Source organism: Cinclus cinclus, chromosome 4, assembly GCF_963662255.1.
Source record: "Cinclus cinclus chromosome 4, bCinCin1.1, whole genome shotgun sequence".
NCBI classification, from domain to species: domain Eukaryota; kingdom Metazoa; phylum Chordata; class Aves; order Passeriformes; family Cinclidae; genus Cinclus; species Cinclus cinclus.
The window spans coordinates 22,444,213-22,470,810 of NC_085049.1; the positions used below are offsets into that span (position 1 = coordinate 22,444,213).

At 40.2% G+C, this 26,598-nt stretch overlaps 1 protein-coding gene across 1 annotated transcript in view; it reads right to left on the minus strand.

Annotated features, from left to right (window-relative positions):
• The window catches only part of LOC134043457 (potassium voltage-gated channel subfamily KQT member 1-like), a 408,991-nt gene that overhangs the window by 343,454 nt on the left and 38,939 nt on the right, over positions 1-26,598 (minus strand). The window contains exons 7-10 of the mRNA XM_062491792.1: positions 24,103-24,213; positions 23,714-23,809; positions 22,781-22,909; positions 20,695-20,857 (exon numbers count right to left, since the gene is read on the minus strand). Coding sequence (XP_062347776.1) covers positions 20,695-20,857; positions 22,781-22,909; positions 23,714-23,809; positions 24,103-24,213 — 499 coding nt within the window. The remainder of the gene's footprint in view (positions 1-20,694; positions 20,858-22,780; positions 22,910-23,713; positions 23,810-24,102; positions 24,214-26,598) is intronic.

Genomic DNA, 26,598 nt, shown 5'->3' on the forward strand with positions numbered 1-26,598 from the left:
GAAACTATTAAACATACTCTCTCGAAGGCACATGAGGATGTGTTATCCACCCAGCTGCCTGAACCTCCTTTTAAGTCCTAGCAAACGAGAAGGATGTAGCACTCACCTAAAAAATAACCAAAACAAAAAAAACCCCCACAAACTACAATCCAAACACCCCCCCCCCCCAACAAACTCCAAACATTTTCTACAGTGTCATAGATATGTCTACTACAGAAGACATTGCAAAATCAACTTCTTTAAATGCAGCATATCAGCCTATAGCTGAATATGTAGCTGAATATTTTGTATGAAATAACTTATAAAGCAAGCAAGTATCCATTCTCTGAACCTGTGCAATGCTTGGCACTCTCTGACAAGTGGGTTTGTTGACAGACTCAGAAAGTGGTCAGGGACTAACTCACAGAGCTGCAAGGGTCTCCTCACACACAGACAGGACCTGTCAGAAGAAAATGGAGATTAGTGGAGCCCAGGAGAGAAGCCCTGCAGTGCTGGTGCCCCTCACTATCTGTTCAGATAGTGAGCTGTGATTTCCATTGGCTCAGCCCAGCCCCTTTCACACCTAGCAAGCACAAATTTTCCTTGCCAATTTAATCCAAATAGTATTTTTAAATGTCTAGTGACTGTGTTGTGATTAAAGCATTCATAAAAACACCAAACTAATGCTACCAATCTAGATACTTTAATTTTTATATTTCTGCTTTGTTATACTCATGACTAGTTTTCAGTTTTCTTCATGGGAATGGCTCACAGTAAAAGGGATGGAGCTTGGAGGACCCTGGGCTAGTCAAAGGTGTCCCTCCCTGCCCATGGCAGGAGCTGAAACTGGATAATCTTTAAGGTCCTTTCCAATCCAAAGCATTTGGGACCTTCTAGTCCATTCAGCTGAGTAAGATGGAAGGCAAAAGGTTTGTTGTAAGAAGTAGAGGCTTTAAGGACTTTTCCATATGCATGGAAAAAGATCTGTTGCTGGCAGTAGTTCCATTTATTCCTGAAATGCCATACTGAACTGATGCCTAGAAAGGCTGATCTTTCTATTTCTTCTCCTTTAAGAGGGAGAAGCATCCAGGCAGTTAGATGACATACAATCTACAGCCATGCAGTAAATATTCAGATTATTGCCCAGCATGCACTACAAAATCATGGCTTGGTTTGGAAGGGCCCCAAAACAAGGAAGACAGGCAGCCTATAACTGAATCCTACAGGGGTTTCTCATTCTCAACCCAAATCATAGAAATCTCCCATCTCTTAAAATGCAGGGTCAACTTTGTTTTAACATTTCATCTCTCCTGGGCTCTGTTCCTGAAATAAGGTACAGCCTTTTTTTTATTTTCCCTTCTTTTGAAGGCTTTCTTCAAAAGATACACAAAAACAAAAGTGGACTTCCAAACTCATTCAAGTCTGTGTGGCTGATACAGAGGGTATTGGGGATAAGGTCTGGCAAAGAGGTTGGAAAACACATTTTCCTCGTTGTCTGGGGAAGGGAAGCATCAGAGATCCCAAAAGAGTGAATTGCACAGTAGATATATTAATTAATAGCTATTAAATTGTGCCTCACAGCTGCAGCAGGAAGATTATGACAGCAGGAAAAATGCAGAAATGAGCTGCTTCTCATGACCACCTGAGACCCAAACGCTGCCACAGCTGATCCAGGAGGGATGTGACCAGGACACCTATGGGAAAGCACCCAAGAGGACAAGTTGTGTTCAAATGAAGCCAAGAGAGCAAAGTTCTTCAGTATTCTACGGCAAACTATTTTGACAAGCATTTCTTTATTCTCATAAGACTTAGTCTGTTTCTTTTGCTTATCTGACACAATCCTTGTGCCCACAAGTATTTTTAACATGTTTTTGAGCTGGAGATACCATCTACACCTTGTGAATATGTTCAGAGATCAGCTATCCAAGACCAAATTTAAGACACCAATACTGATGCATTTAACTTTTTACAACTGGAAACACTAGACTGTTCATTCAGTAAATCTGAAGAACAAAATGTACAGCAATAACAGTGAAGAAAAATAAGACAAAAATATCTTTGAAAGTGATCCTTCTACACTGCTCGCCTTTTTTTTTTTTTAAGGACAAGAAGAACCTGACCTTAAACTGAAACAATTAATAGTCAGTGAAATGTAATTTGGCAGCTTGTTAGCTCTGCAGGGAGAACTCCTAACACATACAAATTCTTAGAATTACACATAGGGAATGTATCATGTAATATAAATATATAGAGTTACATTCCATTATGGGATTCAGAACTGTCATTATAGTAAAAGTATTTATTTTAACAAGGAAGTACAGTTTTAGTGTGGCTATTAAAGAAAATAAACCAGTCTGAAAACATTTTTATTTTTCATAACTGTTAATGGTCAAAGCACACAAACTGCAGTAAGAGCAAAAACAGAAACATCTTCTGAATTGTAGTCAATGTTTTGACTCACAAGGACACAAAACCCAATTACTGTATTACAGTGAAATATCCCATAGTTATTTGCTGGTCTTATGCAGTTCTTGCCTTCTCACAATTTAATCCTTGTAGAAGTATTTCCCTATTTACTAGTGTTAATCATTTCTGCAGCAGACCTCTCTTTAGGGGTAGAAAGGAGCCAAGACACAGACTCATTTAACAATGTAAAAAGGGTCCTAGTTTATTCTTCTTTACATCTTAGCCATCCTGACTGACTACAGCAAGCTCCTGCTGTAGGGTCCAACTGTAGACTCTACTGGCTATTTCCTGCTGGACTATGACTGCAAGTATTGGTTTGCAGACTCTAAGCACAGGCTTTCACCCAGCTCAGCTATGACTGCAGGCTCCACCATCAGCTCTGACTATCAGTCCCAGACTGAGCTCACAGTAGATCTTTTACTATAGCAACTCTCTTCCTTGTTGCATTCTTCTTTGTGTCTCTCTGGATTGGTCCTTCTTCCTCAGGGCTCCTTCAGATCCTTTTCCACCAGGCCCTCTGCCTCCAAAAACCCTCCCCAGCCAACCCACCCCTTTTATCACACTTATCTTTATTAGTCACAGCTGTGACCCATTAAGGGCAAGCTTGTTCCTCCTCTTCAGTAATTAGTACAATTGTGATTTATCAGGAGTCAGGTCCCCTGTAATCCCTTCTTCTACACCTACAAATCATGAATTCAATACAGACAATATTGTTACCAACCTGCCTGTTCCACACTTAAAAACAATCTGTAAATTAAAATATTAAATTAAAATAAAACTTAATAATAAGATTTAAGAGGAATAACAATAAGAGGATAATAATAAGAGGAAATAATTTCTATGTTTTCCTTTAAGATCAAAACAAGTTAAATAATCTGTAGCTGTTGACTGCACTAATTTAAAGCTATTCCTAGCTGAAGCTTCAGCTGTTATTTCACACATTACAGGTGTAAAGAAACTACATTTTATGGGAGTATTCCCTACTTCAAATATATTTGCTCCAAATATTTATTTTTTAAATCTTGAATATGAGGACATTTTAGGCAGGGCAGTAATTTGAATAAGAGTCTAAGTTACAACTATTGAAAAGGGAATTGAAAGTACCCATTGTTATGTATACCTAATGGTATGAAATTTTGACTGACAGATCTTCAGATCATAGAATTCAAACTGAAACATCTTATAAGCACAGACCTCCCTCAGAATAAGTTATCTCCCTAGAAATGCTGCAAATTAAATGATCACATTTTATTTAAAATTAAATTCACAGAGTCTTCAATTCTGTACTTCAGGGCTCAATTGGAATCTGCACTCTTTATAAATGCTACATTCCAACTTTCTCATACTGCTTATTCAGAACTTCCTTTAGAAAATATCTATAATTAAAGAGCTTAAAATATTCTAAAGAAATTGTTAAGCTTTTGCTGCTACCACTGAAATTCAAATGTTTTGAAACTCATATTTTGAGAGGACCAGAATAATTACATCTTCTACTCTCCCAATAGTAACCAAAAGATTTATATGGCAAGGGAATGGTGATATTTAAAACTGAGACACAGCCCTGAGGTGGAACACATCCTCAAGTCAGAGACCTAAAGTGTCTCTTTACTGATGATGTCGTGGAAATGCATTTGAATGTGCCCTGCAGCTCTTGGGACAGAGGGTGACCTCTGGCAGCAGGCCATGACTTTTCTGTGACAGTGAAAACCACAGAGGTGTCAGGAGACAAAGCTCTTCTCTCCCTCTACCGAGGGACCTGCACACAGAAGGTGGAAAAGTTCACTCTCAAACACACCCTGCACTGGTCAGTGTGAGTGACCCTCTGTCCCCATCAAGTGTGTCTGCAGAGGACACAGAATGTTCCTCCTGAGGAGACAGGTAAGGAAGCCCTGAGAAGCAGAAAAGTGCTGCTGCTGCTGAGACTGCTGAATGCAAGAGTCAGTGCAGCACAGATGGCCGTAGATTCTGACAGTCCCAGAGAGAAATCTGGATGAACGCTGAATTTTAGGAGTGACTTGACTGAGAACAGCATCTTCAGGGAAATGAGATATTGTACATATTACATGTGTGTTTTCTTTGCAAGGCTTTGGTTCCACCCAAGGTTCTTTAAACCACATAACTGAGGACTGAGACACAAATTCATCTTTGCTGTGTGAAAGTAACATGGCCCAATTCTCACACTTAGTGCTATTAATCTTACTATTTATCACACTCATCATTCTTATTTTTGTATAAACACACCATTACAGACGTTGAACCCTAACAGAGCCATCAGGGGAAAACCCAACTTCATGATACCATCTTGATTACCAACCAAACATTTTAACTTAACAACAACAAAAAGGTGTCATTTGGTTTCTAATCCATCCACCCAAATCCATTTGTTTTCTAACCAACATCCAACATTAATTGTTTCAGACGTGTTTCCAAGATGACAGAAATTACAAATGTTTTTGGGACAATCTGCTTTGTGTCACTGATCAACCAAAGATGCTCTGCTATTCGTTGTCAGGCAAACCCTTGCAGAATATTCCCTTCCATTTTCTGTGGCATTCAAGTTTCACATACCACTCAGTGTCTTAATTTGGGAGGAGAATCCCAACAGTTATTTCCAAGTTCCATCTTGTCCTATCATATCTACTCTACTACTGGAATTTATGAATCATATGATAATGGGAATAAAAGTTTCTCTAGAATAACTTTGTTACAGCTCTTGGATATTTTTCTTTTTAGAATATAAAAACTCACAGAAAAAAATTGTTAAATTACTGTTTTAAGTAAACCAAAAAATCCATTTATATCTCACATAAGAGATTGCTCAAGATTACGTTTCTTTTTGTCCAGCAAAATGAGTATTTAAGAATTCTCAAGTGTTCATTCAGAAGTGGTTTGAAAGAACCATTTCACTTCATCTATTAAATGTGGACAAAATAATATTTCATTACATATGCACATCTATAATTTCTGGTAGGTGTATTTAGGATATTTAAGATTCTATGGCCACCCAGATGCAGAGTACAAACCATCCTAGGATGGTATGTACCACTGCTGAGGCAGAAAAAAACCCAGCTGGATTGGTCTAATATCAGATAACAACAAACCAGGACAAAGAAATGTTTTATGCACTGCCTTGTGTCCAGCTGAGCAGAAGAGCAGATACTCAAGGACAGGACAAATACAAAATGCTGGCTTCACACAGAACTTCCTATGGCTGCAGCTGGGGCACTTTCCAAGACTAAGGTGGTATCCAAGGATTCTTGATAGGGCTTCTGACTCAATTTGTTCACGTGGAGTTAAGAAAACATCACAACTTGTTTAGACTGATCAAGTGCAGATCTGAATGTGCACTTGCACAGTGAATGGAATATTCATGCAGTTGCCTCCAATACTGTTAATATTGCTGCAGGGAGAAAAAAAATGCAACACTAGTGAAGCAGCATGTCACAGCCCTAGAAAGGTAGGATATAAGAAAAATTAATTTCATTCAAATAAACTCTCAATGAAAGGTGTTACAGACTCTGGAAACTGCAAAGGCACAGCCCAAAGGGTAAATTACTGCTCTGGGGAGGATAATGCAGACTCTTATTCCAATCCCAAAGCATTGAGACACCGGATTGTCACTGTGATTCATTGGCAGCACAAATGTCTCACCCAAGGACTTAAGAGATTTGGTTTCAGATCAGTAAGGAGAAATTAATGCCTTGTTTCCCACCTCCCCCTTCCCTTCCACTGATGATGTCATGTGTAGTTATTTCCTTATTCTGAGCACTATGTTTTGCTACTGGGGATGCCTCCCAAATGTCTCCCAAACTGGTGCCTTAGGAGCTGCCTTTGCTATAAATGCTTTAGTGTTCCCTTATCCAGATTTGGATATGGCCCTTTCACCATCTGAGAGCCACATTTAAATGGATTGAAAGTTACAAGGGACTGTAACATTTGGTGGGTGTAAAGCACTGACCATTTCAGGCTTTGCAAAGATGATGATGATGGTGTCTGCTTAAATGGCACAGAATCTCCTCCTTGATTCCCTGTCTTCCTCAGCACAGTTTCTTCAGGCAGCTGGCAGAGAAGTTAACAAGACAAACGCTGGAAAAATCTCTGAAAATTCCATCTCATGTAGAGAAAAACTGCCTGGCTGAGGCACAGCAGCAGATAAATGCAGGGAAGAAAAGGGAAGACTGTGGATGTGTCACTGCATCCTAGGAAATGGCAGCACACTAAAACCCCATTTAATTCTGAGAGGGGAGATGTGGAAATGACAGAGGCAGCAGAAGAGAGCATCAAAAGCCTCTTAAGAAGTCTTATTCTGAATTAAATTATTTCAAATAGTGAGCAATAAACTTGTTCAAAATATTCTTTTATTAAAAATTACTACTGAAACAGCCTTTGCTATCCCAAACTTAAATTGCCTTGGTATCCAATTATAAGAGAAGTCCAGGAAGTATTTCAGTCCAGGCTCTTTCCACTTCAGCCAGTTCACATTCAAGACTGGCATACACCAAAGCATTAATTTATCTAGCAAAGGACATCCTTACCCCTTTAAGGAGACCTCGGAAGATGACACCAAATAATGTAAGTTGAAGGCTTTTACCAGGCAGAAAACCCACAAAAGCCATTATGACCTTATCCAAGTTGATCTCTAGAAGCTAAAAGTGACTTTGCTCATCTGACCTGTGAACAGACCTGTGTTATCAGTGTGATTTTACCTCACTAGAAAGAGTGCAACCATAGAACTTACAGAGACCCCATTTCTCAAGGAGAAAAAACCCCAAAATTAAAAAAGGAACAAAAACCCTATTTAACACACTTTATCATGATCAGGCAGGCTTGAGTGCATTTTTTTGCATGCTTTCAGCTCATCAGGATTTTTAAATTCACCCCTGTAAAGCCTTCAGCTGCTGGACCCCTGCATAAACCAAAATCCAGTGCACACTCTCTGTCCTCTCTCTTTTACAAGGTTATGGGAACAGGAACCAACCTGAGCCCTTCACATAAACAGTAAGAGAAACTTGTAGGCTTTATCTAGGGCTGCCCTTGGTCCAGGACAGCTCATTCAGCACAAGCTAATCTTGGACAGATCCAGGTCAACCTGACCTGAAAGGATCTTAATTGGGTTAGCACAACCAGCTCTAGATATCCCATTGCCATGGTCTGATTCACCCTATTACAAACAGTATGAAAAAGCCACCAGCAGCAAACACTGGCATTATGCTGCTTAAGATTTGTTGGGTTTTTACAACTAGAATTAAGTTCTGAGAACTCAGCACAATATAAGAGTTAAAGGAACACAAATAGACTCAAAAGGTCAGACCATGACTGCAGTTTACATGCTCATGAGGCAGATCCAGAAGCCAGAATTCCAGGAATTATTTATCAGAATTGTGTTACAAATGCTCTCCTCATAATTCACCTTACCCAAAGGGGTGAAAATATTCTTCTTCTTTTACAGGGGACATTAAATCCATGCCAGCAAGACTAAAAGAAAGAAAATCCAGGAGTCTTTTTTGCCTTGATGTATTATCACTATTACAGATGAAAAAGACAAAAATAGCATCTAATTAAAATAATACACTGTTTTAAAAGCCATCACAATTTCTTTATATTTCCAAGCTGGGTACTTTCTGCTGCGTTGGGTAGAACTATTCACACCTGTATTTTGTCCATAATACAAAACAGGAGGTTCCATAAAGGAGTTTTACCCACATGCACATGGAACAGAAAGTAGAACTCTCTAATAAGGGGGCAAAGGAGAGAGGAAGGGGTATCCCAGAAATTCATCAACCTCCCCCAATTCTATGGGCTTTACCCCACAGAATTTATGGTCAGGTCACCTGGGATATTCACTGTGAAGTTCTCTGAGTAGAACACTAAGAGCCTTTTCAAGAGCCAGTTACCCACTCACGGTTTCCAAAGTGGTTCTATTAAAAATATAAATGCTCTCCTGCAAGTGAACATGATTTATATTTGAAAAAATATGTGTTTGAGCTTTGCCAGCTTTCCTAGTAAAGAAGGAATGTCAACACAAAACATTGTTTAAATGCACGTCAAGTTTTATTATCCAAGTCAGATTTGAGTTTTATTTAACAGAAAATTCAGCTAAAAGCAGGTATCAATAGCTATCCACAAAAGTCCAGCACCCTAATTCTGCAGGAAAGACTAAGACTTTTTAATAAAACCACTCCTAGATAATCAACAGAAGCTTTTTACAGCCTAAAATTTACTCATAATTTAATATCGCATTCTAGCAAAAAAGTAACAAGGTCAAATTACTTCATCAGTTGTAGTCAGGCAATGCTAAACAACTCAGAATTTGGCCCAGTTTTAATCAATGCAAAAAAGCCAGTATTACTCCCTTGGAAATTTATTAACTCTGATCAATAGATTTCATACAACAGCTGCACAAAATCAGCCAACGATGCAACCTATACAGAGAACTGCAAATATTTGCTCGTTGGGAAATTACTGTTGTTTCCTCTTCTCTCTCCAAAAGATAACAATATTGCAAAACATGATTTAGCCAAGTATTCCAGTGCTAAAGGTGCACCAGTTCTATGTACACAGCAGATTACTGGACACTCCAAAATTGAAGGGGAATCAGTTCCAGATGTTTTTTACTGATTAAATTCAGCCCAAGCAAGGTTAAGCAAATGACAAGCAGCCACTTTTCTTTTTTTGCCATAGTCATGAAAAATCCCCTTAGAGCTCTGGCTGACTCGAACTGGAAGACACTGGGCACAGCAACTTTTTCTCCTGAGTTTTCATTATTAACAGAGACTGTGAGCAGCCTCCATAGCAACTCTTTACACCTCCAGTCTGTCAGGCTTTATGCAAATAAAAATTAAAAGGAAGAAGCTCAAAAATAAAAACAAGCATACAAACTTTTTTTAAAGTACCCCAGTGATGTAAATCCTAAACCACAGCCCCTCTCAATTGCACATACTGCTGTCTCCTGGAGTAAGTCAAAGTGGAACAAAAGAAATATTAAGGTGTCATTAAACCAGGCCATGGCTTAGTGCAACACTGACATCACCTTTATGTCCCATCACTTCATTTCAAACAGGGCAGAAACACTTTTTACCATGTATAGAGGCTGACACAAAGCTTTACTTCTTAGGCTTGTCTCCTATTTATCTTCAGCCATTCAGAGGTTTTTTACACACCTGATGGGATTAAACTGAAATAAAGATATTTTGTGTGTGTGTCCTATAAGCAAACTGACAGGTCAGATTTTCCATCCCAGCATTTATGCTGAGCTGGGCAAGGAAGCATTTCCAAAGCACAGAATTTCCAAATTCTTTCCAAGGCAAATATTCCCATGGAGTTATGGTTGGGAAGATCTGGGAAGAACAGCATGTACACCTGTATATCAAAATTATTTCCCAAGCACTGTCTGTGACTGCAAAGAGCTTGCTGTGTAAAGAGACACACCAAGCAAAGTAAATTGTTCAGAAGAGGTTTCACCTGGCTACTTCAACAGGGAGCAAAACCAAAATAAAGGGAGCACTCAGTCTTCTCTATTTTTCAATAAATGGTTATATATGGAACCAGCCCTCCCCTAAAGAACCAGTGTTTATTTTGCTTCTACTAATAGAATCTTTTCAGCATTCCCAGCTGACATATAACAGAAATAAGCAAAATACATGCTTTTCAAGATGTTAATTCACTTTGATGAACAGTATATTTTAAGGAGTAGTAAAAGTGTATTTACTATTCCACCATCCAAGTAAAACCAGTTTAAAAGGCCATAATTTTTTAGACATGATGCCCTCAGTAATGTTCTCCCACAGTAATGTTCTGTCATTTCCATCAGAAAAAAACCCTAATTTTTTATGACTAAAAGTTAGCTTTACATTTTACATTAAGTAACATCATCTTTCCCCACAGAGCATTCACTACATTTGCTGCAAAATGAGCTTTTCTTGCAAAAGCTGCCATCCCTGATTACCACTCCTTGTTTATGCTGAGGATAAACAACTGTGCAGGCCCATGTTTAATCCTGCACTGACTAATTGCATTCTCCATTTCTGTAATGCTGTGTCAGTCTTAAAACACTTCATAAACAATTAGGACTCGCAAAATCTCCATGGCAGAAACAAGACTTATATTCATGCTACAGATGATGCAACCCAAGCACAGTGAGTTGTCTGCCTGAGGTCACCCTGAGAATCAGTAACAGAATCCAGGAATTCAGTCCTTCCTCCTCAGAAATGGATTAGCCTTGGACATCCAGCCTCAACACCAACACAAGTATTCCAGTAGAGGCCACAAAGATGTGTTGGAGCTTTGTCACTACCTTAGATCCTCACTTTTAACCCACTTCTTTTGTGAAAAAGGGTTTGAGACAAAAGCTGACAATTCTGGGCTTTTTTTACAAAACCAGCACACACACACACACACTAAAAAAAAAAATAAAAATAAATGCAATAAGTTATCCTTATTCCCATTTATAAGTACCTGCTTCTCACCTTTAGTAAAAGGGCTCCATGATGGCTCAAAAATGCCTTCACTTCCATGCAGCCCTCAGGGAACTGCAGTGAGTCTCACAGCACTACAGCTGTAGGTGTGTCACCACTGTTCTAAATGCTGGTTGGGATTCCCCACTCTCCCTTTTTCCCTTTTCTTATCCACTTGATTGCATGGATTTGTGCCTTGCAGTTTTACATTAAATTACTGCAGTTTGAAGTTTGGGTTTGGGCATTTTAGACCACAATGTTCTATTTTCACACTGGAGAGAGATTGTTGCTACCTCTCTGAAACTTAACAGAAAGATGGAATTCTTAAATAGCCATAGTGAGAAAAATCCAAACTATGTAGCACATCCTTACAGTGCTTTTAAGAGCATGTTCCAGAGACTGTTTTCCCAGACAACCTTAATTTATATATTAGTTCCCCATTCCTTGCTGCACAAGCTGCAGGACAATTTTTTTTTAAAGTTAAGTAATTAGAAAAATCACAGTCTTAACTAGGGTTTACACTCTGCATAAAGAGGGAAACCTCAAATACCAGTTTCTCACCTTTTCTACTCTCTCCAAGGCTGCCCTTGCTGCCTCAAAATGGTTTGGGCCACCTGACCCCAGGTAGGGCAAGTGCAGCAAAGCTGCCCTGACTCCCTGGAGCCCAACACATCCGTCAGGACCACGCAGTTATTTTTTTTTTTCCCCACACTGTGGGGATCACATCTCATAAGCAGCTGGTTAATAGACTGGAGATCAGGTCAAGCAGCTGCTGGATATCGAAAGTGTGGGGACAGATAACTCTAGGGAATGCGTGATCCAGGATCGGGGGGAGACACAGCAGGCACTTCTAGGTCAGTCCCAACTGCATATTGAATAAAAATTCCACTCTAATCCACAGCCTGGACCACTGAGGGGTTTATTTAATAGCACCCGAGGCAGAAATCTCTCTAAATGTATTTGTCATTTCAACAGCAGACCTCTGGTAAATGTTCTGTAAAGTATCATATTCCAGCAAGTTTTCATCCACTGTACAAGAGCCTTAACCAGATTTTTAGGCTATAATCCAGGTCCTATGTTTATGGACACACATGGATAAAACAGGGAAAGGTGACTAAAATCAGTTTTCAAATTGTCTTCAGCTTCTCTCTTATTCAAAATGCACATTGCCACATCAGAGGAAAAACAAAAACCACTTGATCTGACATGATTGCTCATGACTAATTCATGTTCCCTGTAACTTATTTCCTTCCTACTGACTGGTTTGATTGGTGGTTGGGTTTTTGTGGGTTTTGGGGTGAGTTTACTTGTTTGTTTTTTTAATTTTATTTTTCCTTCTTAAATTCCTGCTTCCCTTGGAGCCAAGTTCCAAAATTGAATATATCTGGGGATTGTTCTCACACAAAAAGGTGAGGGGACAGAAAGATGCTGATGGACAGGGTCTCAGTGCTCTCCTGCACAAGGGCAGGTGCTATTGGCCTCTCTCAGGGCCCACTCTTGAAATCCAGATACAAAACTGAAAACACCTCATGGCTGCTCCTGACAGAGGGGAAATTGTACCTCTACTTGTCCCAAGTACCTTTAGTGCTTATATCCCACTTCACTTGCTGCTTTACATATTTATATTCATTAAAACCAGCACCCTTTGAACCCCTCATGCAGCCCCCAGCTGTGTCTGTCACCACACCTGAGTCACCTCCTGAGCTGCCCTGCTCCCCTCTCCTACCTGGCTCTTTGCCACTCCATCTCTCTTGAGACTTGCTAAAACCCCACAGTCAGGTAAACACAAGCTGTCCCCTCCAAACTCCTGGACAGACACCTTGGGATTGCCTCTGGCTCCCCTGCTCACAGATCACACCTGGGGCTGTCCCATTCCATCCTCACCCTCACAGATCACACCTGGGGCTGTCCCATTCCATCCTCACCCTCACAGATCACACCTGGGGCTGTCCCATTCCATCCTCACCCTCACAGATCACACCTGGGGCTGTCCCATTCCATCCTCATCCTCACAGATCACACCTGGGGCTGTCCCATTCCCATCTTCATCGATCACACCTGGGGCTGTCCCATTCCCATCTTCATAGATCACACCTGGGGCTGTCCCATTCCATCCTCATAGATCACACCTGGGGCTGTCCCATTCCATCCTCATAGATCACACCTGGGGCTGTCCCATTCCATCCTCATAGATCACACCTGGGGCTGTCCCATTCCATCTTCATAGATCACACCTGGGGCTGTCCCATTCCATCCTCATAGATCACACCTGGGGCTGTCCAATTCCATCCTCATCCTCACTGATCACACCTGGGGCTGCCCCAGCCCACCAGGAATGGGGTCAAAGCAATCACATTCCCCCTCCCTTGTCCACAGCCCCAGCCCTGCACCAGGGGTAAAGGGAAGTGACACAAAAAAGGTATTTAGAGGGAGGTCCTTTCTAAAAACACCCTTTTCTTTCTATCACCCTTGTCTAGCTGAGACATTTACATTTTCACACACACAGCCACTTACATATAGTGAAGAGCTATATTTCATGTGTCTTACCTATTTTCACTTAGATCCATTTTCTTTTAAATCTGTTTAGACACAGACACTTTTACATGTAGATGAATTTACAACTGCATCTCATACCTATTCAGCCTTATCTCAATTTACACTGCTGTGTTTACACTTATGTATCTATTTAGACTCTGTCAGCCTACACTCTTAATTTGGATTATGTATTAACTCTTATTGCACAGAAAATCGATTTAGACCAGATATCTGTTTAGAGTTATATATTTACCCTTCCATCTAATTACACATCAGCCTGTTTAGATTTAGGTATCTATACACCCTTTTATATAACCATTATTGAGATGACATGCATCATCTACTTCTACCCTGCAATTCAAAGCAAATGTAGGTGGTTCCAGCTGGACAGAAATTCTGTATTTTAAATCATCATCTTGCATCTCAGCAGCCTCCTGTCAGTGCTGTTAGTGGCTCCCAGGTTCCTTCTGATCACTCCCTGACTGCTCAGCTGTTTGCTTTGCAAGCCCAGAGAGATAAACCCACCTGACTTGTTCATCTTTTCCAGTCTTTTCTTCTATGTTCTAACTTTATTTGCTCCTCGTTGAATCATTTTCCAAGTAATAGCAAGTGACACCATTTGTTGTGTCCATTTTTGCACATTTAGTGTTAATTTTCAGTGGACAGAAAATAATTATTAACTGTTTCCTGACACCATTACTGTATTTACACTTCAATGTTAGTAATTGGGCCAAACTTTCATTCTGCAAAGATTTTAATCTCAAGTTTAGTCTGTTAAGGAAAAGCTCACAATTTTCCCAGATCATTCTCATCTTTCCTAAGTTTTGGAAAAGTTATAGACTGGGATATTCATGTGAATTCACTAAAGAGTGCCTATGTCTCCCAAGTTATTCTGAGCTGGATTAGCACTGCTGGTAAATTTGCAGGACCTGAGGGATGAGGCTTCTCTGGCTGCTCTGTCCAGACCTTCCCTGACCTGACCCTGATTTAGCTGTGACAGCAATTTCTCTAATTGAGCAGGTGTCTGTATCTCACTTGACTTCTGTTTATCTTTGTGTTGCACAACCATGCCTTCGTAGCTGCAGCAGATATTTTAGTAGGGTAAGATATTTACAGCCAAATAATGACAGAGTTTACAGAAATACAGGCTGGACAGAATATCAGAGGCCTTGAGAAGTGGAAACACAGGATGCAGTGTGTGAGTAGAGGCAGGAGATAAGAGATGGGGCACAGACTTGGCACTGGAGACCCCACAGCTATAAATAATTCACTAATGGACAGTTAAAATAAAAAGCAGCCCTGAAGCAGGACAAAACTGGTTGTAAGGGTAACAGAGAACAAAAAAAATTCTATTCCACACACATAAAAGGGAACATAAAGTGGTAAATTCTGATGAAACCTGGAGCTGCACAGCAATATGTCAGTTTGGAAATACGTCAAAGGGTGTTAGGAAACATTTGTAAGTGACCCCAAGTGGATGCCAGGAGAAAAAGGAGAAACTCCTTTTCACCTTGTCACCACAAACATCATATTCCTCCATGTTAAGGACATGAGATTTCAACAACTCATTGTGTACTTCCCCTTTTCTTCCTGCAGCAAGTTATTCCCAGAAACAGAAAAATCATAAATACCAGCTAAACAGGCAGAATTTTAAAAGTATGTTTTACAGTTTTAATTGAATTTTTACTATAGCTGCAGTAAATTATAAAAAAAAAATTATCAAGAAAAACCAACCAAACAAAAACAAAAGAACAACATTGCATTTGATTCTCTTTTGTAACAGTTGGTCAAGATTTCAGTTATTTTAGCACTAAATTCTAGTTCTTACTTTTATAATGTGTGCTTACCCTTTTTGATACAGAATACTGACTGTAATACTTCTTAACCTACTTTCTGCTGTACCTTGTCTGTTAACTCTGACTTTCCATTCTTGAAAAACCTGCTTTCATTTCTCTCTTTTCCCCAAGGCTGGCTAAGTCAATAGGTTCTTCCAGTACAGATGTCAGGAAAATCCCATGAACACCTGCATTTAATGAGAAGATTCTGCAGATTGCTCAAACATATCAAAAGAGAAACCAAATTACTGACTTTGTCACCAAGAGAAGATTTCTATGACAGTGTCTTGGATTTTCTTCTTTCCTTCTCTTGCCCATAGCCTTATACTGCAACACTATGTATATTCTGGATCCCAGAGTAAAAATTATCAGGGGTGCATCACTGAAAGAGCTTACCAAAAACTTTACAATTTATCAGGTCAATTTGTAATCTCACTTGAAAAAGCTGTCTCTGTGTCACTATTACTCAATATGTGGAATCAAATACAATTTATTTGCTTCTCTAATTTTCTACATTTTTGATGTTTTAACAGTCAGCTGAAATACTAATTTTGGCAACAAAACACGTACACTGGGGTGTGCCCTCCTTTTCAACCCATAATTATGATTTTTTTTCCCCCCACTGCTGTGCTGTTAGTGTCTAGAAAAAGCCTGGGGGAGCTGCAAACACCTTCTCTTACTCTGCACTGCCATGATCTCTGAGAACATCTGGTACAAAGCCCTTGCTGAAGTCTGGTGTGAACAGTCCCTGATCTTAAATCAGGCACAACAAGGAGTTGAATAAATGCAGTACAAAAATAAATCTTTAAACCTCTAAAGCTGCCAGATTTAATCAGAAGTAAGGGTGGGTTTGGCAGAGTTGTTCTCTTCTTGCACCCCCCCTCACCCCATCTCCACTCCCATCCCTGTCATCCACTTTGGCCATGCAAGATAAACACAGAATTCACTGGAAGTTCTCACTCAGGGCAGCAGCCAGTAAAGACTGGTTAAACCAGTAAAGACTGAAAACTTTCTGGTAAAGAGGTGTTTCCACAATTCTTACACATGGGCAAGTACCATCAGGACAAGTCCTGAACTGACAGACAAATGGAGACGTTAAACAGCTCTACCCTGACCACAGATTCTCACTGCAAAGCCACCACCATCTGCTAAACCCACCTTCTTAAGAGCATGACATTTGTCAAAAGCATGGTATCTGGATACTTTCTCATGCTAATTTGGTGCATACCTTTAAATTTATGATTTTCAGACTTACTGACAGTTATGCAGACCCTCAAAAGCTTTGGTGTTTGCTTTATTCTGTAAATTCTGGCCACATGTTTTTTCTCACCTTTCTCTGGCTTGTCAGCAGTGGAATCTCTGAATTTACTTCACTTAAAATGTTTGCTTCTTTATAGGTACTGCAGACGGTAATCTATCTACACCAGTATGGGAAAGCAGACCCTTTTCCTACTGGGAAATGCAACCAGTCTCTGGGAAAAGCCAGCTCATTTCCAGACAGGTGAATGCTGGAAAGTTGGCATCCAAACTGGCATTACAGATAGAATAAATCAACATTAACACTACTGCACATTTTATATGAAAAGGATGACAAAGGTAAGAGGGGAGTATCAGAAAAACTGCAGTATTCTCCCCTCTCCAGGGAAAAGCTGCTCTTGTGCGGTTTTGCTTTAAACTGTGCATACATCAACATACAAGAAACTCCAAAAATCAAACAGAAAAGCAGAGATTTATCACTATGAGAGTCTTGTGACTTTGATAAATCTAACAATAATGAGTTATGTATACAACCTACAACAGCTGACAGAGAAAAATATATTCCATCTGCTGGAGCTGTCCTAGGAGGCAGACCTTCAAGGTCTAAAAACTTTCAAATTTCTATGATTTTTTTTCCCTCCCTAATAAAAAGCACTATGAAACATTTATTTGATTCATTTTGTGAAGGATTCATTGTAGTGAATAGCTGATATTTGAACTGAAAACTCAAAATCCATCTAGAAAACTCCAGTTACACCAAAATGCTATTTTCCTTCTGTATGGATCAGTCTCTGTGACTTGTCACTCACTCTTCTATTTAACTACAATCTTCATACTTGAGTGCCTTTAAACCTGATAGGCACATTAAAGATGTCAGAGGGTTTGAACATGTCTTGTCATTCTGATAACAGAACCTGCTGCAGAGGACTAGGTACAAGGAAAGGCAAAAGTACAGGTAAAGATTAATTTCAGGAATACAGAGAATATAATCTCAGGTAAGGATGAAATGACTGAGGGTTTTAAATCACTACATGAAAATATTAAATCAGACACCCTGGTATGAAATAGTTTCTTAGTTGAAGCAACAGACACCCATGAAAAAAACACAAACTTCACTGGAGTGCAACAAAGATGCTCCAAGGACTGGAGAACCTCTCCTGTACAGACAGGCTGAGAGAGATGGGACTGTTCAGCCTTGAGAAGGGAAGGGTCTGCGGAGATCTCATTACAGCTTTCCAGCACCTAAAGGGACTTTGTAAAAACACTGCAGAGGGACTTTTTTACACAGGCAAACAGTGATAGGACAAGGCGAATGGTTTTAAATTGAAAGAAGAGGTTTAAATTGGATATCAGGAAGAAATGCTTCCCTGTGAGGGTGGTGAGGCCCTGGCATAGGTTGCCCAGGGAAGCTGTGGCTGCTCCATCCCTGGAAGAGTCCAAGTCCAGGTTGGAGAGGGTTTGAAGCAACCTGGGATAATAGAAGATGTGCCTGCCCATGGCAGGGGGTGGCACTGGACGATCTTCAAGATTCCTTCCAACCCAAATTATTCCAGGATTCTTCAATCCTTAAGGTCTCTTCCAACCCAACCCATTCTATGCAATGCCATTCTATGACTCAGCATCACAGTTATTTTCTATAATGTTTTAAATCTCTATGTTTGTTTTAGTTTTTCCTTATTAATTTTTTTCTAAATAGCTTAATTTTGAGGAGCTTGATTTCCAACAAGAAAACCATTATTGTGGAAGACTTTTGGCCTTTCCCTTTATATAATGATGGACAAGTTCTGAGTACTACAGATCACTTTTCATTATCAGTCACACCCAGAACCTCATGCACAGTGCAGAGGTCAGGAGTAATTTTTCTTTTAGGTCATCAAGTTTTTGTTTCAAAATTCTACCTCCTTTGGTGAAAAAAGGTCTTGTTTCTACATTAGGTACTATCCAATACATGGGTTTTTTATTCAACACACAGACAAACCTTAATATTGATAATCTCTGTTTTGTAAGGTTTCCCTTTACTCCAAAAGTCTTCACAGAAATAAAGGAAAGCACTTTTACCCAGCTTGGGAAGATCTACTTCCTAAGCAAGTTTTGAGCAAGCCAAGATGGATGGATGTGGATTTCTAATGAACAAGATTATCATCATTAGAAAAATTCTATTTGCACGGGAAAAGGTGTGTTCCCATAATGCCATTGCTGAATTAAGGCAAATGTCTCCTTTTTCAGGGATGTTTGAACTACATTTCCTTCTATTTCTGCCTAGAACAAGGAATTTTATCAGTGGGACCGTTACTGTGTTGCCTGTTCTGGACAGGAATTTATTTCAGGCCTTCCTACAGTCCCTCTCTCACAACTGACTAGTGCAGCAAAGAGCTGGTTTAAAGAGCAGCTCTGCTTCTCTAGGTCAGGCCTAGAAAAATGATCTGATTCAATCTTGCAGTTTGCCATCATCTGCAAAATATCTAGCCCCCACCAGCAATGAATAAAATATTCCACTACAGCAACACTCAAATAGAATCTGGCATGGCCACTTTCAATTACCTTTTTTGGATTATGATCCTCTCTGCCTTTTCTACTTTCAGCTTTTTGGACAGGAAAAAAATGCCCCATTTGGAGGCCTGAAGCCTAGTACTTCCACTTCCCAGGAATAGAAGCCTAATAATTCTTGCAAGGAGAACTTCACTGAGAGAAATCAGGTTTAAACTTTTGAGAGGTGTCAAGAATGTTCAGTCAATTGAGCAATTGCGTTCACCAGCTACATTCCTGGAAGCTTTGCAACAGAAGGAATGAATCAGGAAAATCAAATTGAGTGTGATTTAACCCTTACACTGGCTAAGGAAAAACAAAAGAAAATGAAAAATAGATACAATTTAATTGGTAAGGGAATAATATGCATGGCTGTCTCTCAGAATAAGAATAAAATCAACCAGCTATAACGAAAGTACAAGAAGAAAACATTTTCAGAAAGTGGGGAAAAATTTTTCATTCTCCTGTCAGGCAGAAAAATATACAGGCTTGTCTCATCACTTGCTTTCCTGACACAGAGCTTTGCTCAGATTAACTATGGCCACAGAGAGAATACAGCTTTAGTGAACCAGCATATACTGCAAAGTCCTTAGTACAGCCAGAAGAGTCCCCAGCATCTTAGTGACCTCCAGGACTGTTACCAGGTGCTCAACACTTTGCTTTTTCCATCCATCACATCACAATACCAAAATACACTCAGCAAAATCTGCTGTCGTGTGGTCAACAAGGGAAGCTGCTCCAGCTCAGTAAAGGTGCTGAGAATGAACAAACATTCCGAGATGTGTAGTTAAAGCAGAAGCTTTGCTTATAAATATCACACCCTTCATGCCCTCTCCCAGAACCCTAAAAGCACTGGAAATACCTGTGGGTATGGAATAGAACTCAGATGATGAGCTCAAGATGTAGCAGATCCAGAACAGTCCCAACCCCATCAGACAAAGAAAATCAACACAAAAGGGGAAAAATCAGCTTTCCAGAAAACCTTCTTTTATAGTAAACAATACCATTTTATAAGGACATTTCCATTACAAACTTAATTAAAGAAAAAAAAAAGATTTCAAAAATAAAGCAAGCACTTTAACTCAGCAGTGAAATTCGGTTTCCACATTGAAATACAACCATCACTTATATAAACACACAATATTTTAAATTAAGCTAGAGTAAAAACCCCACTTATCAAAACCTCTCAGTTGATGCGGGCATAAAAAAATAGTTGATTTTTCTTATCGCGATTTGTTTTCACAATGCTTAAGAGGGTGAATAAAAAAAATAGTAGAAATACTTTTCCTGGTTTATTTTTTCCTCCTTCAGAGGTAAAATGAGGTAAAGTTAAAAGGTGGGGTAGACCTGAGAAAGCTTTCCATCCACTTCTGAAATAATTCAAAGAAGAGGAATGAACAATATATTCAACATCTTAATTGATGGTGAACGAAGAAAGCTGTTTTGATATTCACACCATATGAATTAAAGACTTCCTTTAATTTATGTTCCCCTATTTTTCTTATGCAATCATCTTTGGTTGGAGGCATCTTGATTTACTGAATAGCTTAGAATTGCTTTTTCATAGAACTTTTCCCTTCATCATGTCAACTCTTTTCAAGTTTGTCTCTTGAAAAATTATAAATTGAGCATAAGTAAATTACCTTTGGGTTCATCAATGTAGAAAGACACATCTTTTTTGTTCTCTTGTTCATCAATGTGATCATAAGTGATCTGTGGAACAGATAAGGAATTTTCTCCTGGGTTTATTACAGGTGCAGAACCATTCCCACAGCCCAGCTTCCCTTTTCTTCTGTATCTTCTGCCCTGTGAGAGTTGGAATGGAATGATCTCAGAAGATGCCATCAAACACAGACAAGTGCATTTGTGAGCTTCACTGTACAGGGAATTCACTCTAGGTTGTGTATTTCTTAGTTAAAGAATGAAGCCAAAATTCAGTGAAAGGGCTGCAACTTTGTTTATGGTTTTAAAGTGTCTGATTCTGAATTATCAACTAAAATCTGGTAAGAACTTGATTCTCAGAAGGCAACTGGAACATTCTGAAAAATCAGTTCATTAGTTAAATTTCTCAAATTGGAACTAAAACTCAAGGCATACAAAATGACTTCAGCATATATCACCTTGACTGGAATATCTTTTTAAAGCTTTAATTAAACATAACCATAGACTTTGAACTATGAACTAGGCCCTGTGCAGCCTCTTGAACTAAAGAAAACTTCACCTTTTGCCAAAAAGGCTAAATTATGCACATCAGGAAAGAGAAATCCTTCCTCCTGCCTCCAAACAGTTCTCCTGATTTTAGTAGCCTAAAGACAGCCTAATAAAAACAGAATAATTGGTACTTAAAAAATGAAAAATGAAGGTTTGGATCGACATAAAGAGCTGCAGGCTCAAGATATTCACATATGGGACAAGGCTACTTGATCTAAAGTTAAGCCAATTCTTACTTCGTTATGATTTACATTCAGACTTTTGGAATTCTTTCCTCTGTTCAGCTCTGCAGCAGTTAAACAAATGCATGTTCAAAATTAAATGGGGGGAAAATGGCAGAAATAGGTATTTGTTGTGGACAGTGGATGCACTGGCATACATCAAAATACTTCTAAAAGCAAAGATTACAGGCTCTTAAAGCAGGAAAAGAAAATAAGAGTCCTAAGGAGAACAAAATGCTACAACATGCATAAAATGATCAATATATATTTGAGACCTTAAAACAAGAAGTTACAGACCAAGAAAGTACAAGAGAAGAGAACGCTTTGGTAGGAGGTGAAAGAACCATTACCATGTTCTCAAATGAGGGCCCTCAGGGCACAGGGAGGTTCAGACAAATAATACATTATGGAAGTCCCTCTCACTAGAGAAAAGAGAGGGAAAATACTTTTTTTCCTGCATCTCTCCAACCATGCCTTGCTTGCTGTTCAGCAACACACACACAGGAGTTTTACTTCAGCTTTACCCCTTTCCTCCTGCTTTTTCTGTCTCCAGCTGTAACAAAGCAAGGTCACACTAACACCAAAACGCAGACATGCACACAGATCAAGATGTTCCAGCTTCCTCCATGTGCCATGGGGAACTGTACAGCCCTTCCTCCCTGGGAAACAGGCTCCAGTGGGATGCCACTGCCTAAAGGCAGGCCTTGACCATCATTTGGTAAATACTGGGTCCCTGAGCTTGACCCGCTGCAGATCTCTGCCCTTCTGGCAAGCTTGGCAATGACAGCACAGAACTGTGTTTGGGCAATTCCACCTCTGCAGGAAAACACTGTTCCACTTCCCTGCACTCACAGCCCTGGCATTTGCCCTAATTTCTAAAGAGATAAAGGCAGCATGTAGTACTTCAGAGAAAAGTAGCTGCTGTCAGCCACCTGTTAAATGTGAACATAAATTTTTAAACTGGCTTTTTCCTTCTTCCTGCACGAACTACTTTAAAAAATGAACGCAGAATGGGAAAGTGGCACCACTGCCTTGTGCTTTGAGAAAAAAGGAGACTCCAAGGGGAATAAAACAATGGAGAGCTGGTAGCTGTCTGACCAACAAGACAAATTTAGTTAGAAGATATTTTTTCCTCAGGAATATTTTAAGGGGGAAAAAATTAATTGGGCTGTAGCAGGAGGAAAATAAACGTATTTCAGCTGTCCAAATTACTAAGGCGCTTCACGAGGCTTTTGGCAAGTTAATTAAAATTTAAAATTAAAATAAATCATAGAGCCAGCCCTGCCAGTGTTGTCACCTGTTTTCTCAGACCGGGACTAGATGGCGCTGGAGACTTTTTGGGATTTTGCACGGGAGCTGTCACATAGATCTTCCAGGTGGCTGTGGAGGTGCAGGGTTTCTCTGCAGCGTAGCAGCGCCACAGGGTCTGTAAAGAAACCCCAAGAACCTCAGTGCAGGAGCAGTCACTGAGTTCTTGCATGGAGAATTTTACAGCAAATCCAACTGACAACAAAGTCTTCAGTCCAGGCAAACCCCATTCCTAATAAAGTACAACCATGGTGGATGCAATTTGCACCAGGACATGCACATGCATCACACAGAGATATTCAGTGTGCTCTTGGAGTGCTACCCCCCCCCCCCCCCCCCCCCCCCAAGCTGGGACCAAACTCTGCCCACAGCAAAAAAAGCCACAAATAAATCAAACTAAACCCTCATAAAAATTAATGCCTCACTGAATGCTGTGCTTTCTTTTTCTGCACTGCACCACATTGAATGTTTGTGCACTGTGCTATTTAATTCTTTATATTATCATATGGAATGTTATGCTGGGAGATTTTTCTCCCAGGTGTGTTTTATCACATGTTTGTATATGCATTCATCACCTCAGGATCTGACAGAAGAACAGGACCTAAAAGAATATTAAAAGGAAGTTATGAATTAAATATTATAATGAAGATTTTAATTTTGTTTTTAGTATTTCACTATATATACTCACTGCATCCATCATTATGCCTATGAGTATCAGGTGTAGTGAAGCTTCCAGAAAGCGAGAGGCAATTATCTCATTTTCTCTACTTACTGATGTGAATCAAAATGACCAAGTGGCTAAACACAAGTTATAGATCTATAATAAGTTTAGTAATGGTGATTCTCAGTACTTGAACTTCAAGGCCATACTCCCTCTCCAATAAATTCTGAGGTATTTTAGGATTTTACTGTTGTGGCCTACCTGAATTAGGGAAGCTGCAGCTGGGATTTGTCTATTGAAATGCTTCTGACGTTGCTTCTGCTGTACTTTCAGGGCAAAACCAGACCCCAGAATACCCTAAACATAACAAAATTACTAGTCAGACATGTATATGTCTTCACATACCTAAATAAAATACTTTGCACCTGGAATAAACATTTAATAAAAGACCTTGTAAAAAGAATTTTCAAATGTCTACACTGTCAGAGTTCTCTTCATTCCAACAAATCTGAAATTGAGCAGATCAGTAGTGGAATTGTATAACTTCAATAGACAGCATGTGGTTATTGCTGTGATCCACAGGTTACAGGAGCCAGAGGCATTCACAGAGGTGGACACACCTTTAATGAAGAGATTCAAATTCTACTCACTGCTGGCAGGGCAAAGAAGGAGATGGCAAATACTGAGAAGCAGGAAGCTATTGCCTTCCCAATCCATGTCTGGGGAACTTTGTCTCCATAGCCAATTGTTGTGACTGTTACCTACAACAGGAACAAACACCTGTTTTAATGCGTTTTTCTCCAAAAAGTATGAGAAAAAAGAATGAAAGGGAAAAGTAAATAGTGAAGTGTCAGGAGAGAGGTGTGAAACAACAGTGTGTGGATTTGAGGATAAGGAAACCTGTGCTGACAGGAGTGAAAAGGGACAGAAGTAACCCATCTCAGCTGAATCCTCCTGGCAAGAGGAGGAACACAACCATTCCAGGATGTGGTATCTCCCAGAGTCAACCTGCCAGTAGAGCTAGACCTAAACACAGCTGAGCCCTGTGCTTAGCTTTCTTCCTCCCACAAATACAAGACCTGGTCACCTAGAACTGTGTTTAAGCCACAAGGTACTTAAACTTGGATCTGATCATTGCTTATCAGGCCAGGTACTCCCTGAGGGAAAAGGGGCCCATAGTCAAGGGAGACAACAGAACCAGCAGGACAGCACCTCTCCAGCCAGGACCCAGTACATTCCAAGCCAAACAGAAGCAGAAGGACCTACAGCCAGGTCCACCTGAGTGTGGATTCTAATGCAGCAGCACAAAGAGGCAGCTCTGACAGCAAGCCACAGGTCAGGATTAAGATCAAGTAGTCAGCACACGAGCCCACAAGGAGGAGACGAGAGCAGGGCATCATGCCATGGGTGGGAATTGGGATTAAGGGAATCCATACCTAGACACAGCCGCAGTTGAGCTACAGGCCATCTCTCCTGTGCTGAAATATTGCCCCTCCTGTGCATGGAGCATCACCAAAGGGCTCATGCTGGTCAGGGTCATTAGGCCAATTAGTGCCATCATGTCTGGGACCTGTAGGGACTTGGCTCTAAATGGACTTGCTGTAGAGGTGGCAGGCCAGCCCTAAAAAGCCCCAGAGGCAGAAGGACCTGAGTGGGGCAGAGGTTTGGGACTATTCCTGAAGAGCCCCAGCAGGATGAAAGAGAATTCATTATGAGCCAGAGGTCAGGAAGGACCTGGTGCAGGGGGATGAGAGGGTCCAGGTGGAGGCTGGTCCATCAGAAAAGTTTGTGAGGTAACAAGGAGCCCCTGCTGCCCAATGGAAGGTGATAATCAGCTAATCCCAAAGCAGGAACCCTCAGCAAGCCATGGAAATCACACCTGACAGGGGCCTCAGCACCATGGTCACAGCAGGATAAGACTCACAGACCATGGTCTAAAACATGGTCTAAAACTCCTGGGCCATGGGAGTGTTGGGTTTTCAACATCCTCAGAGCTCTGATGCTGCCATAAAATGGTGTGAGAAACATGGCTTGGACCCCTGAGACACAAAAACCTTCTGGTGAGGAACAGAAGAGCTCTGTCATCAATACTAACCACTGGGGAGAGCTGTAAATAGAAAAAATGTACTTTTATTTGGATGTACCAGCCCCAAACCTAGTCCCCCTCCCTTCACTTCGCCTTGAATGGTAGCAGAAACACAGCCAAAACAGACTTAAAAGAATATGTAAATTTACACTGACTATAAAGAGGCTTCCTTTTATGGAAAAAATTGCTGACAAATGCTTGGATGTTATGCAAAAATAGTCTTCTCAGATGAAACTATCAAGCATGGGAAGAATATGTTACCTCCTACTCTCCTACTCTCAGAGCTGGAAGAAAGATTTGCAGGGAAAAAATTACCAACTACTACCAAACTTAGTTTTTCCAACTTCCAAAAAAAATAGTTATATTTGTGTTTATTCATCATGAATTTTCCACTTGATGAAGACCACTTGTAGCAGCTATATCCTTGAATGAATATTGTTCTTTTGAACTGCAAACTGCACTCTGCAGGAGCTCTGCCTTGCCAGGTGTTTGTCCAGATTTAATGTGGCTGTTCAAGTGACTCAGGTACTGTGTGCTACCAGCAGGATAAACACATGTGTTTGCCAGTCCCCAAAATTAAATCAGACCCCCACAAAATTCAGCTCTGAAATGCAGTATATATTTCTGGGCAGTGGAAGTTATAGTTCTGCTTTTTAACAGCAAATCAGCTCCTCAGTGTACCCAGATGATGCCTCAAAGGCTGTGATTTTTCCTTCCTTTTTCCCTCTCTTTTCTTACAAAAGGCTTCTTGGGGTTTGGGGATGGTTTGGTTTTTTTGGGGATGGTTTTGGTTGTTTTTTTCCTAAGTTCTCCAGGACTTAAAACCAAACTGCAGTAATGCTGAGCTGCCTTAGTGTTGGAAGACATCATGAAAGCTGTAACCACAGAAAATATAAATTTTTCATCCTCACAGAAGGCACTTGGCTGGCAGACTCCTGCAGGTGCCTGAACATGTCTCAGAAAGTTTTCCCTGGCTACCTCAAGAGGGTTCCTTGTTGATAATCTAATTAGCACATTGAATACATGGAAAGGATTATAAATAACCTAATTCTCTGGCTTT